Source organism: Pinus tabuliformis, chromosome X, assembly GCF_031772625.1.
Source record: "Pinus tabuliformis cultivar Carrire ecotype Pingquan chromosome X, CPIR1, whole genome shotgun sequence".
In the NCBI taxonomy this organism is placed as follows: Eukaryota; Viridiplantae; Streptophyta; class Pinopsida; order Pinales; family Pinaceae; genus Pinus; species Pinus tabuliformis.
Window position 1 is genome coordinate 1,304,416,515 of NC_142308.1, and position 16,170 is coordinate 1,304,432,684.

The 16,170-nt window shown below is 37.9% G+C and overlaps 1 protein-coding gene across 1 annotated transcript; it reads left to right on the forward strand.

Annotated features, from left to right (window-relative positions):
- Positions 1-10,602: 10,602 nt before the first annotated feature.
- LOC149144836 (F-box/LRR-repeat protein At3g26922-like) lies at positions 10,603-12,611 on the forward strand. The gene is made up of 2 exons (XM_089449705.1): positions 10,603-11,708; positions 12,179-12,611. Exons 1-2 carry the CDS (start codon positions 10,680-10,682, stop codon positions 12,440-12,442), a joined length of 1,293 nt encoding a protein of 430 aa, XP_089305831.1. The 5' UTR covers positions 10,603-10,679; the 3' UTR covers positions 12,443-12,611.
- The last annotated feature ends 3,559 nt before the right edge of the window (positions 12,612-16,170 follow it).

Below are 16,170 nucleotides of genomic sequence, written 5' to 3' on the forward strand. Positions count from 1 at the left end.
CATTCATCTATGACCACTTCCATGAGAGGTAGTCGTAACTGACTAATTTCTCATGATTTTTGAATAGTCCACTTAGCACTCATTGCATCGGGTGATGCTCACAGGGGTGAAAAAGTGGGATTGAAACTAGTGAAATGAATCACATAGCGTCAATCATCACTTCCGAGGCTTGCACCCGGTAACTAGGACTTCCTGGAGATCACCAATCCCAAATCACCTCTATCTCAAGCGCACTTAGCTGTGGAGTTTTCCCACAATCAAGCCCACTTAGCTTGCTACCCCATTTGCACAACCTTAGCAAGTATTGTGCCTCATGAACCATTCAAGTAGAGTTCCCTTCACTCTTTTGAATTAAGTATTGGAGGTTTTCGAAGTGCATTATATTAGATATCATTTTTGGGATTCAACTGTGTTAAGTAAGTCATTCATATATGAGTGCTAAGTGGATTATTCAAAAATCATGAGAAATTGACTACCTCTCATGGAAATAGTCATAGATGAATGACTTACTTAACGCAGTTGAATCCCGAAAATGATATCTAATATAATGCACTGTGAAAACCCCCAATACTTAATTCAAAAGAGTGAAGGGAACTCTACTTGAATGGTTCATGAGGCACAATACTTCCTAAGGTTTTCAAATGCGGTAGCAAGTTAAGTGGGCTTGATTGTAGGGAAACCTCCACAATTAAGCGTGCTTGAGTGTTATTGGGAAATCTAGTGTCTATGCAGAACTGCTAGTCCCACTAAGATGGGTAGCTATCTTAGAAACAAATAGATTAAAGTTACTTTCGTTTCCCTTTATGAGAAGTAGATAGTGGAGGAGCAAAGAATACCAACCTCGATCTTTCGCTCGGTTCCTTGCTTGTTCCTTATCCTCTCTGACAGGTCTTTTCCGCTCCTTCCTTGGCCACTCCGCTTCAAAGAGTACCTGTAAAGTCAAAGCAGCATAATACCTTCAAAGTGCAGAGATCTACAATCATAAACAATATAGGACCAGATATATATTGACCACACAAATGCACATATTATTGGACATACAAGAATGTGGAGGAAAACTTGAATAGCTTTATTGATGTAAAGATTAGAAGAGAAGATTACAACCCGTTGATCTAACCCAGCGTCATCCTCCCAGCATGAAAGCCCTTCTTCACCTCATGAAAAGCTTAGATTACCCAACATTATGATGTTCCACCAAGAAACCAATAGCACTTCCTTACAATATACAATATTCCAACCTTTGGATCTCTGGGATGAGGGATCCATATATAGATTATTGAAAGGGGGTGAGTCAGCTTCTGGGATTTTGATTAGTGTCTTCTCTCTAATAGTTCTTGATTCCACTTGGAGATTGATGATCTCTTACTCATCCCTGGGCGAATTTAGAGAGGCAAGTGTCAGAGGAGAAGTTTCTGGAAGATTCCATGATCATCCAACTTGCAAATTGTCTCTGCCATTTGTCTACTCTCGCCCATCGCACCCTACAGAAGGGCTTTCCAGTATGCATCGAAATTTTTGCACTGAGCAAGTGAGATGCATCGCACCCTTAGCACTGAGCAATCTGTATGGTCCAGTTTTGACTAGTTCTGAGCAGTTTTCTTTGGAGAACTTCTGGGAGATGATGTAATCAGCTGACCTTGTTCCTTTAGGGCATGAAACAACACTTTTAGGGACTTAGAAGCCCTTGGTTTATGGACATATGTGATTGGGGTTGGTGCCCAAATATGTATATAACAGTTGCCCCCTAAAGCATGAGGTCGAAAATCTTTTGATGTCGGGTGAAATGTTTTATCATGAGGATCTGAGGTTTTTCAAACTGGAAGGCGACCTGTAATAAGATACAATACAATACATTATCTTCATAACATTTTCATGATCTAGCTGAGGCGGGCATTCCCATGCTTAGCTTTATAAATTCATTTTCATGTACATAGGACAGACAACCGTCTGTGTGGCAGACTGATGATTCTGATAGAGCCATCATCCTCTGATTTAGATGATCATCTGTGCAGCAATGATGTACATTTGATGTCTTTATTTTCCTGAATATATCGCAGCCCGGATGGATGAAACTAGATCCGGGGTCTTCAAAGTCATCCAATCTTCGCTCTAAGTACAAGTTGATCCATGTGAAAAATGTTCTAGAGTCGAACATGGAAAGACATTGCCTAATTACCAACCAATGATGTAAGTTGTTAACAGGTGCGAGAGGAATCACCGATAATCATGATGACCCTCAAGGTACTACAATACATTTTGCGTGGTGTGAAAATGAGACTTGGCATCGAACACCATGCAAAATCTTTCGGTCGAAGGCCATTGATGTAAACCTGTCACCGGAAGTGAGAAACTTGCCATTGAGGCATGCAAACTTCAAAGTACTGAAGGGTTGTTCCTAGGTCGACTTCCTGGATAATGAGTTGTCATCGACAAGAAGTGACCCGTCATAGGAGGGCCTTAATGAATCTCACATCTACGACACGGAACGGAGAAAATTATTTTGTGGAGGTGAAAACGATCTGATGATACAGGGTTCAGGGTGGCGATCATGAAAGAATGAAGCGTGAAGGTATTGCAGCGGGTGAGACATAAGCTAGATTGGTGAATTCTCTGATCGATTTCTCTTGAACATATCGGCGACATTGAAATGGATTGGTAGCGTTAACCCCAAAGATGGATGGTACGGTGGACCAATGGTAGTATGACCGGTGAACGGAATAACCCAACCCGACTCAATCATGGTGATGGAGTGAAAGTGTCATGTTCAAGAATGACTCGCTACCAATAAAGTTTCTTCAAGTTTTCTTCCCAATTTTCCCCAGTCATTGCTGACCAGTACCTCTTTATTTTTATCAAACTTGAGGAGGATAACATATGCTTGTTCTATAATTTTCCCTTCAGGCAAACCCGTCGCTATGTTTTAACAAGCCTAGCGACAATGAAACTCGTTCTTGTCTGTATGGACAAGTTTGTCGCTATTGGTTTTAACAAGTTTAACGACAAAGACAACTCGGTCCTTTTTCAATTTTAGAGAGTCTAAAAAGGGACGAAAAGGAGACTCCAGTAATCCTTTTTCGTCATATAATCCCTTAAGTCCGAAAAGGTATAAAATAATACGAAAGGGATGAATTTTCGATAGTTTTAACGAGCCGAACAAGACAAGCACTCGATCCTTTTGTGTAATAATCCCTCAGGTCCAAAAAGATTAAAATCTAGAGGATGGATAACACTTCCGATAGCTTTAACGAGCTAGAGAGGCCAATTGCTCAGCAATCTTTTCATATTTTACGAGTCAGATGAAAAGAGCTTAAAGGAGACTCGTTTTTGAGGAACGAGTGACATTTTCAGGTAGCTGCTAATTCCAGGTAAGGTTTGGAATTTTCCAATCACGGCAGTGTCACAAGGATGGCTAACAGAATCACTCGTCGCAGCCGTTCCTCAAAAGGGGTAAACAATCAAATGGAGGCGTATGATCGGCTAAAACAGAGTGGAAGTGATGATAAGAACACGACCAAGGCTCAAAAAGTTGATGATAATGCATTCGCAATGGTTATTTACTGGATGTTGGTTCATTTTTTAATGAGCTTAAATTCTGGGGGAACATTTGCTCATTGCTTAGGTTTAATTTTTAACGAGCTTGAACTTCGCATAAAAACTGCTCGTGCCAGTCGTATAATAGGGATGTCTCATCGATAGGTTCAATTTTTAAGGAGCTTGCACCATTCGAAACTTTGCTCCGCTACCTCTCGCATGCAGGCTAGGAATGACCAACTACTGTCCTAGGGGTTAGTTAACTACTAAGGTTAGGTAGGAAAATCTTTTCCCTTTTACTTCGCCGGCGCCATTTGGCCCCTGCGAAGGCGAACGGTCGATTGGACCACTCACCTAACTTAAGCAATTGAAATTAGCAGAATTATAGAGTTAGCATTACACTGGTCGCTTTTCACTTGCGCACAAAAGGTTTGCATGCCCCTAGGTATAACAAAGTAGAGTTTCCAGGTTACCCTTCAATTTGCAGACAAAACATTTGTTCTGTCGAGAAAGGCCTACGTTCTGACGGAGGTATTTTATTCCAGTCCAACACCATTTTCCTAAACGGACGGGCGCGTCAGACTAGTCATATATCCTTCACGGAAACTTTACCCTATACCCAAGGTTTCCCTGCCGAGGCAAACCAGGGTGTCTGCCCCCTGGGTTTCAATCATGGCCACCGAATTACTCGTGTTCTTCAGGTGGACGGACTGGATATTGATGACACATTCCTTGCATGAAAAGACCAGTTAGGGATGGTATTTGACTATTAGCTATGTGTGAGCCGGGGAATGAAAGCTGGTCTACGAGCTGGACCATTCTGCCTTCATGTGAAAAACACATTACTCGAAAGAGTGAGGAGACGATGGCTCCCATGCTATAAATATAGTCGCGCCCAAGGAGCAGATTATAATCTAAAGGTCCTTGGATTACCATTACATTCAGATACACGGTTTTCCCTCTCAAAGTTATAGGCAAACTTGGAAGGATTCCTAACCGTCGACTGGTTCCTTTGTCGAAGCCTGTTAGATTTCACATCTCAGGCAGAAGCGATGGCGAACCAAGCACTTTCCAAGCAGTTGAGGAAAGGATACTCACAAAAGCCCCTTCATCTATGATGGTACCGACCATGACCATTATGTAAGATTGAACAATGATTCGGAATGGTACATTAGACGGTAAACGGGGTCTGCCTAGTAGATTCCAATTGAAGGAAACGACTAGGTTGATCAGAGGTGGGACCGAATAAATGGCCGGATATGACCCTGACGAACTTCCTTCCTGCGGTAAAGGAACGGGTAGATTGCCCCCATGTTCATCGGAGAATGTGTTTACGAAAAGAATTTGAACGGTGTCGTTCTCATTCTCTTCGGTGATTGTATCATCTGAAGATGGACCTTCCAAAGACAAGACCGGGTCAACTGCTGCCCCAACCTTTTGACTTTCGTCTGGTATGGATTCGGAGGGTTTATCTTCAATGATAAATGCTTCGACCGACCACAAAGTTGTGTCAGTCGGATTTTCAACTAGCGATGGACTCGGCAAGAGTTTCTTGTACCCAGGAGGAAGCCACAGTGGTGAAGCAGGACGATTATCCAAGACTCTTTTAGCTTCGTCCAGGAAGGAACAACGGTGGACAACATGATTGCCTTCACACAGTTTGCAAGGAAATTTACATTTTCCTTTTTGTCCAGAGACTTCGTTTTCACTAGTTGACGGTGTACTCTCAACATGATCGTCAGAGGTTGATGACACCGGATTGTGCAAACGAAGAATCCAGTCCCTTAAGATTCGATGAATGCAAGGATAATCTCGATGATAGTGGTCTCCCTTGCAAATGACACATAGAGATTTAGGCTTGGACGGTGCAGTGTGTGGATTTTTGCTAGACGATGCACGGTTGCCCCTTTTCGCCTTTGCCTCCTTCTTCTTCTTCTCTTTCTCCTCCCCTTTCTTCTTCTTCTCAGCTACTTGGTCTTTAGCTTTACCAGCTTTACCAAGCGAAGAGGAAGGAGGGGAGGGAGAAACAAGCAAAGCAGAAGGTTGGGGGGTAACTCTAGTATCATCTATTTGTTGATTTGATTGCTCAGGAATTGCGGCAGTTTGAACAACAGAAGTCGAGAAAAGACATATTGGCAAGTCGATTGTCAATCCTGGGAGGGACAATGTGGCCATATGAGGTGCATCAACATCTCCTCAAGAGGAGAAAGGACTAGGATTTCCCTCAAGGGGAAATCCTTGGTTGGTGGACTCCATTTTTCTCAACCTAAGACCAACGAGGGAACAATGGCATTATTCTGATTAAAATAAATTTTAGACGCTTTGACACAACACGCTTTTTCAATTTTTAAGAGTCGATAAAAAGCTAAAGATGACTCTAGTCGCCTTCGATTTTTAATGAGCCCGAAGTGGCAAGTGTTCAGATGGACCTTTTCCTTTAAGGAGTCTAAAAAGGAACGAAAGAGACTACTCTGGAAATCTAGACAGAGGGATTACCAAACCAATTGCAAAACTGCATAATACTTTTTATGGTATGGCAGTCATCTTCCTTAATGTTGTGTTCAGTGCATTGCGATCGATAGGGCGGCAGACACGACTTCCTAAGGATAAAGGATATAGCCTATTTTGGTCTCCCAATATATACTCGACGGTACGTGGGAGCACAAGTCCATACTGGCACTTGTCGTCTCAAAGAGGAGGAATCACCCAACCTACGATGAAAGCGATAGTTACCAGGCTTTACGACGCCAGAATACATCTCTAGCCTAGACTTCTAAATGTTGTGCGTTAGGTTCCAAAGCGTTTTTATGTTCATTGAATTTATTTTACAGTTGATCTTTCTTAAGAAGTTTGCCTTTCAGGTTCACTGTGTGATGTAGATATACAATTCCTAAAATGCAATCTAAGATGATAAACAATCGTTTAATCTTCTTATTGCAATGAAAATCCTAGCTACTAAGGAAAGAGAAGCGGGATTCTTTCAACATAGAGCAGAGAGCATACACTAGATGCATTGTCCTAAATCAAAATCAACAAGCAGTCTAAATGCAAATGCACATGCATGTATTTGTTTTTTCGCTTTCTTAATGTGTGAATGATAGAAAGAATGCTAAGTACAAATCTGAATTGTTTCAAGCAACAGTACTAACGATTTTATTTTCAAAAGACGAAAGGAAGATAATGACGACACTTTGCGATTTTGAATTGAAAACTGCTTTCGACACTTGAAAAACTATTAATTCAAATCAAATACAAGAGTAATGGTGTAATCGACCATCAAGAACAGTGGGATTCTTTTCTTTGACTAAAAACGACACTTGCGACACTTCCAAATCAAAAGACGATAGTTTCATTACACTACTTCTTTGTAAAAGAGAACTGTAAATGGCACACAATACATAAAAACATTCACAATTCTTTGTACTATGGAGGCTGAATCATGCAAAGGAAGGGAGTTTCCACAGAGGTATACTGATCACAGACAGCAAAACTCGTGAATAAAGCTGGAGAGAGTGAATAAAAAACCAAAATCTGGGGGCAAAAGACGTCTTATCTGATCATCGCACCTGTAACACAGGGAAAGAGCGATGCATCCCACCTACTGAACACGAGAGGTGCAATGCATCCAGATTCCCAAGAGGAGAAGGTGCGATGGTCCAAGGACGAGACTTCAACTTGGTTCTCAGTCACAGTTTGAAGCTTAGTTCAGGGATTTAGGCCGAGCAAATGATAGTCAGTAAATGAAAATCACAGGGGCTGATCTAATGAGGCTACTTGAGCCACCACTAGGGCAATTAGGATGTTTGCAAATCAATTGTTCAGTTTATAAACAAAACCCGGAGATAGACTGAAGCATCATTGATCTACTTTGCACTTGCATAGCAAATGTAGTTCGAAGGCTAGCTGGCTTAACTTCAGGCCCCGTCTGTAAGTTTATAAAGTAAACAAATATAGGCAAGCAAACAAGCTATTCGCTCCCCAGCGGAGTCGCCATTTTGTTATCGGGAAATCTAGTGTCTATGCAGAACTGCTAGTCCCACTAAGATGGGTAGCTATCTTAGAAAAAAACAGATTAAAGTTACTTTCATTTTCCTTTACGAGAAGTAGATAGTGGAGGAGAAAAGAATACCAACCTCGATCTTTCGCTCGGTTCCTTGCTTATTCCTTCTCCTCTCTGACAGGTCTTTGTCGCTCCTTCCTTGGCCACTTCACTTCAAAGAGTACCTGTAAAGTCAAAGCAGCATAATACTTTCAAAGTGCAGAGATCTACAATCATAAACAATATAGGACCAGATATATATTGACCATACAAATGCACATATTATCGGACATACAAGAATGTGGAGGAAAACTTGAATAGCTTTATTGATGTAAAGATTAGAAGAGAGGATTACAACCCGTTGATCTGATCCAACGTCATCCTCCCAACATGAAAGCCCTTTTTCACCTCATGAAAAGCTTAGATCACCCCACATTATGATGTTCCACCAAGAAACCAACATCACTGCCTTACAAGATACAAGATTCCAGCCTTTGGATATCTGGGATGAGGGATCCATATATAGATGATTGAAAGGGGGGTGAGTCAGTTTCTGGGATTTTGATTAGAGTCTTCTCTCTGATAGTTCTTGATTCCACTTGGAGATTGATGATCTCTTACTCATCCCTGGGTGAATTTAGAGAGGCAAGTGTCACAGGAGAAGTTTCTGGAAGATTCCATGATCATCCACCTTGCAAACTGTCTCTGCCATTTGTCTACTCTCACCCATCGCACCCTACAGAAAGGCTTTCCAGTATGCATCGCACTTTTTGCACTGAGCAGGTGAGATGCATCGCACCTTTAGCACTGAGCAATCTGTATGGTCCAGTTCTGAGTAGTTTTCTGTGGAGAACTTCTGGGAGATGATGTAATCAGCTGACCTTGTTCCTTTAGGGCATGAAACAACACTTTTAGGGACTTAGAAGCCCTTGGTTTATGGACATATGTGATTGGGGTTGCAGTGCCCAAATATGTCTATAACATTGAGCTAGAGGCGATTTGGGATGGGTGACCTCTCGGGAAGTCTTGGTTACCGTGTGCAAGCCCCGGAAGTGATGATTGACGCTATGTGATTCATTTCACTAGTTTCAATCCCACTTCTTCACCCCTGTGAGCATCACTCGATGCAATGAGTGCTAAGTGGACTATTAAAAAATCATGAGAAATTAGTTAGTTACAACTACCTCTCATGGAAATGGTCATAGATGAATGACTTACTTAACACAGTTGAATCCCGAAAATGATATCTGATATAATGCACTGCGAAAACCCCCAATACTTAATTCAAAAGAGTGAAGGGAACTCTACTTGAATGGTCCATTAGGCACAATACTTGCTAAGGTTTTTCAAATTTGGTAGCAAGCTAATTGGGCTTGATTGTGGGGAAAACTCCACAGTTAAGCGCGCTTGAGCAAGAGGCGATCTGGGATGGGTGACCTCCAAAGAATTCTTGGTTACCGGGTGGAAGCCCCAGAAGTGATGATTGACGCTATGTGATTCATTTCACTAATTTCAATCCCACTTCTTCACCCCTTTGAGCATCACCCGATGCAATGAGTGCTAATTGGACTATTCAAAAATCATGAGAAATTAGTCAGGTACGACTACCTCCCATGGAAATGGTCATACATGAATGACTTACTTAACGCGGTTGAATCCTGAAAATGATATCTACCCGATGCAATGAGTGCTAAGTTATTTGTTGGGGCCTTCGTTTAATTTTGAAAAGGTTTTGACCAATTTTGGCTAACCAAAGGACGAGAAGGAAATGAGTGGCAGCAATAGTTGGTTGGCAGAACAAGCAGTTGAACAAGAGTTGCGGCATGGTGGCAGCGGAAGGTAAAGGAAGTCGGGGGGGTGGGAAGGTGCAGAAGCATCCGAGGGGAAGAATAGCTGAGTAGGAACTGACAATCCAAGGAACAGAGAAGGATATAAAAGGAAAAGACCAAAAAAGAAGGGGGTGGGATTTAGCAAAGTTAAGGAGAGGAGCAGCATAGTTGTGAGAGGAGGTGAAAGGATCCTCAGTTGCGGCAGACGGAGGGAAGGTTGCAGGAGCCTGGAAGACTTGGTCCTTGAAGCTGAACCAAACTCGTGGAACCAAGCCGGGTATTTCCTGTAGTTGTTTGCAGTGGAAGCCAGAGTCATATTGTAATGTTTTTTGTTAAGATTAATATAAAGAATGGCTAAGATCAGTTGCAACTTGTGATGTATCTGGGCCCTGTGTATGATGAATCTTCAAATTTTTGAATGTCTTATCAATTGCATGTAATCGGTAGTTCTTATATTATTGCGAGTATGTTGTTATCTCTGTGTTATATGTAATGTTTCTATACATGTGATCAAATGCAACCCAATTAATACTTTCTCGACTCCATGCTGAACCCTTTTCCTTTTTGGTCAAGACACACCTCGGGTGAGACTCCTTGCCCTTTGGGGTAAGGTGAAAATGTCGGCATTGTCCTAAACTACAACAGACTATTGTTGGTCTTCTGTGCTCGAACCCAGGGTCTTCCCCCTGATGACTCTTTTGAGCCAACACTATTCAAATATCATGAGAAATTAGTTAGGTACGACTACCTCTCATGAAAATAGTCATAAATGAATGACTTACTTAACGCAGTTGAATCCCGAAAATAATATCTAATATAATGCATTGCAAAAACCCCAATACCTAATTATATTATAAATTTCATTTAAAAGATTTAAATAGATCCAGGAAAGATTGTAAACAAACCAAATAAAACAAAAACATTAATATACTTGTTTCTATATTAAAATATATTTTTCTTATATAAAAATATTAAAAAAAAACTTAAAATAAGTTCTATCATAATTTACATAACTATTTTATAACTAAGTGAAAATTAACCCTGATTACATTTATAAATTTCAGTTAATCCAAAAAGGAAACATGTCAGAAAAATCTTAAACAAACCTAATGAAACAGTAGCCTCTCTTGCAATTTCCCGCCATTTTATGATATCATTATGTGTCTCATTACTCCCCATTGGCTTTCATTTCCCTCCCAACATTTCACTTCTCCCATCTGTATTGGTTTTTGGCCTCGAATGCAGTCTTTTACATCAAAGGAGTTCTGTGAATCAACAGTATGCCGACCGCTACAGACAAATTCTCCACACTCCCAGATGCCATCCTCTGCTCCATCCTTTCTAAAATCCCGATTAAAGAGGCCATCAGATCTTCCCTTCTCTCCAAGCGATGGAGATTTTTGTATACCCAGATGCCCCAACTCATTCTCTCCCCACATCTTCTTTTGGGCCCTCTGCATCCAGATCCCCTATCCATTGCAACGGTGGAGAATATCATCTCCAAAATTCTGCTCTTGCATTCCTCTGATCTGGAAGTCTTTTATCTATCCATCGACGTTTACCCTTCCGCGCGTATTTGCAATATTAATACCCAATGGCGGTTTACACGCGACAGTGTGTACAAATGGGTGCGGTGCGCAGCATGGAGAAATGTTCAACACCTCACTCTCTGTGATTCCCCAGAGAGGGAAATCCCGCCTCCTGCCCTTTTCTCCTGCACTCGTCTCATTACGCTCACACTCTACAACTACATTCTCTCCCCTCTTCCAACCCATTTCTATGGATTCAACCATCTCACCACTTGCAACTTCAACTATGTGGAACTGACAGACCAGTCTTTAGCTCACTTTGTTTCACACTGCCCTCTTCTTCAAAATCTCAGCTTACATAAGTGCGTTGGTCTGCAGCAGCCTACCATCTCCGCTCCCAACATTACAGATTTAGAAGTGTCTGATAGTGTGGAGGCTTTAACAGTGAACTGCCCGAAGCTTAATACCCTACAGGCATACCTGATAAAGGATTTGAGGGTGAATGGGATACTGTTTCATGAGATTTCACGTTCTATTTGGGAACTCAACATGCAGGGTGGAAGTAATTTGATTGGATTGAAAGTAGAATCGCCTTCTGATGAATTTATCTCAGTGGAGAGATTTATTGACATAATAGGGAGCTTCACATTATTGAAGCTGCTGGTCGTTTTTGTTGGGCCTCTGCTTAAAAGTGAAAAAGAGATGGATATTTCTCTTCTCAGTGTGTTCGACAGGCTTCCTCATCTTGAGGAACTATACATGGGCGAGAACTTTCTCTCGGTAAGAACATAATCTCTACATAACTTGGATGTGTTCAGTGCAATAAATGTTTCCATGGTTGTGTGTTTGAATTTGCTTCCCATATGTGTCAGCGTATCTATAATGTGCAAAACATGTTAGACAAGGCATATGCTGATGTGGTTTAAGAAACAGATCATCCAACCTGTCTTACATTTATTTAAATCTAACTATAGGCAAGCAGGCAGTGGGGTATGTTTACTTGGATTGTATATTCCATGTATTTGAGGAGAATAAGTAAAGTAAATTGTTGACCTTGCTCTATGACTATGAAATACCAGAATCTGCAATGAACATAAAATCATGATACCTTAGCTTACTCAAAAGAATGCCCACTGTAGATATGCACATGCTGTAAAATTCTTCATCGGTATTGTTATTTGCATATTTATGCCTTCTACCTTGTAAATGAGGGCAGAGATGGTTGACTGTAGTTTTGAAATGCAATGCAGGAGCTAGCAAAACATGCTATATCTTTGTCTCTAAACTCCCCACTCTCTAATGTCCGTAAGATACGGGTGTACATACATCTAGATGGAACCAGTGACAGGGAAATCTGTGTATTAGGTTGCCTTCTTCAGAGCACCCCTGCTCTCCAGGTTATGGAACTTCAATTAACTGATGACGCGGATTCTGAAAGTCCAATGTATACATGGTTTTTAGAAAAAGTGTTATATTTGAATAGAGCTTCAAAGCAAGCAAGGATAGTGATATGAGAATCTCCTTGTAAAATACAGGCTTCAAATTCATTGAACCTGTCACTAGTAAAAGGGCTTTCCTTTTCCTTAACAGAAGGGATGGCCAATGAGATTTTGGAGAATGTCAGCAACAATACAATTTAATATTTTTGAATGGAAATTCAAGATAGTGTTGGGTTATGTTCTTTATGAATCTCTTTAGCCAGTTAAAGGGAGTTCATGGAGGTTGGAAAGGGCTTAGTTTATGACACAGAAAAACTAAATATTATAATGGCTTTAAAGTTTGTTTACATATTAATTATTGAATAGAAACTGCAAATGTTTCATTATTATTATTTTTTATTTAAATAATTGTTGAAAAAAACTGCATATATTTCATTATTTTCTCTTTTATTGTAAGGAGCATTATTAGTTAATTAGGAATCAACCTGATGATCCGGAGGAAGGGGTAATTTCTGAGCCTTCATTAATAATAATCACAGGTATTTTACAATATCATTATTATCTCACTTCAAAAATAAACAACAAATACTTAGGGGTGCAATACAATTATCTGGCAATACAATTATCTGAAGCCAGAAAAACAAACAACAAATACTTAGGGGTAGAATACAATTATCTGAAGTCAGAAAAACAAAGAGATTATATATTCATGTACAAATTGAACTCTCACTGTGAGGGTAATTACAAACAAAAGTCAGTTGTCAATTGATATCATATAATTGATGATCGTTTCATCGGGAAAATAAATACTAATGGTTTTAAAAAGGTATTTTAAAATCTAGATTAAATTGATGTTGCTTGTGAATTCCACTTTTACTTCTGTAGTTTACGAATAAGTATTTTTAAAATTTTCTAAAACTAAAAGGTAATAGGTTCACAATTGTTGATTGTTTTTTATAATAAAGAGTTATGTTATAGTAGATTTCAAATCTCTTTTGGGCCATCAAAAGAAAAGACAAATAATTTTGCATATTTTGAGAGCATTTGTGATTTAAGAGAGATTTAAGAGATTTATTGTTCATGAAGGTTGTAAAATAAAAGATAAGTTAGTTACCATGTTTACTTAATTATTTGAGTTTTACTTAATTATTTGAGTTTTTTATGGTGGTTTTGGTTAGTATAAATATTTTGTGGACATAGTGGGCATGGATCTTTCATTCCATGAACTATATAGAAAAAAAGAAAAGAAAGAGATAAGTTTGGACTGATATAAATTTCTGACAAAAATTTTAAATTAAATTTTCATATATTTTTTTAAAGTTATTGCGATAAATTATAAATTATAATTTATTCTTATGACAAGTTGTTGGTATTTTTGTTTGTTTGTTTGCTAAGTTGTGTGAGTCTTGAGATGATTGCATGTTTAACCTTTGGCTTGATAGATGGCGACCTAAGAGCAAAATCACTCAGGCCACACCAACCCTTAATATAGTTAGATTTTTTCCCACAAAGTGTCAAATTAGTGACCTTCACATCATAAAGTACCTTAACAATACACCCCATAAATAACAAATTATTAATTTTTAAAACTAATAATAAAAAAATATTTATTTCAATATATTAATAATTATTTTTTATAACATGTTATAACTTAAAATTTATGGGCCATCTACCATGGTCACATTTAAAGTGGGTGAACATAACATTGGAATCATAATTTAAGTTATTTATGGGCCATCTACCATGGTCACATTTAAAGTGGGTGAACATAACATTGGAATCCTAATTTAAGTTTTTTAATAGCTCAATTAAAAATGTTTTAAAAATTGGTATTATTATTTAAACCATTATTGGTCAAGTATATATATAATTAAGTCTTTTAAATTTTTATTTTAAAATAAAAAATATGTTTAATTGTTTTGTTTCTAAATGTGATGTATATTTTTTTTCCATATTATTTTCATTTATATATATATATTTAAATATAAAAAATAAATATTTTATTTTATTGTTTTTAATTTTGAGATATATTATTTTTTATTATTCTAATATAATTGTCTTATAGGTATAAGTTGGTAGTTTCAAATTTTATTAGTGTTTTATAAAATAATAACTTATTCAATAATATTTTATAGAATATTGATGATAGAGGTTGCTTGGGTCCAAAGTATCTCATGAAATAATGGATTACAAGTCAAGTGTAGTTACAAATCTTTTATTCCTATATCAATCATTTAAGGCTAAAGGAGTAATACCCTTAATCTACTTTTGATACTCAAAATACTATGTATAACAAAGATTCTTGATTTATTTGAATTATAATTGTATGATAAATACTTTTCATTTATTTGTATTATGATCAATATAGATCCATATTTAACTCTTTATATATTGTAACACACCCCTTTGTTTACTTCGATAAGAAAAGGTGGTTACCATGTTAACATGATTCTCAATATATATATAGTGTGACAATGAGATTTTAAAAATTCATTTTTTTTTTGTGTATGTATTCATGTGATAATTCTCGTGACAATAATTTGTTTGATACTTGTTAGATTCAGAATTCTTGATATAAATGCTACTCTCTTCATTTTTAACATTCATTTTCAAGAGAACATATTAATAGCACATTTGAACCCTGGATCATTGGATAATAAGATTGTTAATCTTCAGTATCGAAATTGAGAGTTAATTCCTCCAACTAGTGAGATAAAAAGGATTCTAGAAACCATTCTTCCCTCAAACAAACCAAATCCTTTTCTCTTTTACAACCTAAGATGAATCTTGACGGCATAATTATTTAGGGTTGGCATGCCTCATTGCTAGTATTGTTTCACACTTGTATGCATTTCTCAAAAAATAATGCATCATACCTTGTGATGTTGGCCTATTAGGTATTTCATATTATTCAACATAGTGTTATGCGATACACAACACAAACATGATTATACACTTTTTCTCTTGTTGCCTAGAGGCATAACTAATGCATAAATCCATATTTATATAGCAGGGTACTTATTGTGTCCTCAGCCCAGTATGGTAGAGATGTTATAATGTCTTGTCCTATCTTATCATGTCTTGTCTTGTTTAACATTTTGACTCCATCAAATTACATAAAAATAGAAATAAAAATTAAATAAAAGAAACTAATAATTAAAGTAAAAGAGTTAGTTTAGCATTCACAATTTTTGGACTCTAGATTTGAATATAATATTTATATTTTAAAATATAACAAATATATTTATATTTTTTTAATGAAATTATTTATTTTTTATTGGGCTAAGAAGTGCTCTCTAGCCTAGTATGCTAGAGATGTGTAACGTAATGTAAGCATTTTGACTCGGTCAAAATAAAATTAAAATTAAAATATGGTATAGATGTGTAACTAAATGTAATCTAATGTAATGTAAACATTTTTACTTAGTGAAAATTAAATAAAAATAATAAAAAAATAAATATCACCCATGGGATTAAGAATCCATGGTATTGCCCCATGGTATTCATGTGGCATATAACCTGGTATTCATGTGGCATATAACCTATTTAAAGGGGGAATTAAACTAGCCTAGATCCAGCTTAGTTTGATGAAATATTTAGATACATAATTAATTGTAGAAAATGATGGCGTTGAATCCATGTAACCTTTTTCCGAAGAAGAGAATTCCTAATTTCCATTAATTTCATAAAATTACATGCTGTAGATGCTGAAACGCATATGCTGTAGTGTGGATAAACCACTTACAAAATAATACTTCAAGAGAAAGTAATGCAGAAAAGCCCTCAAGCAGGGCAGCAATAAG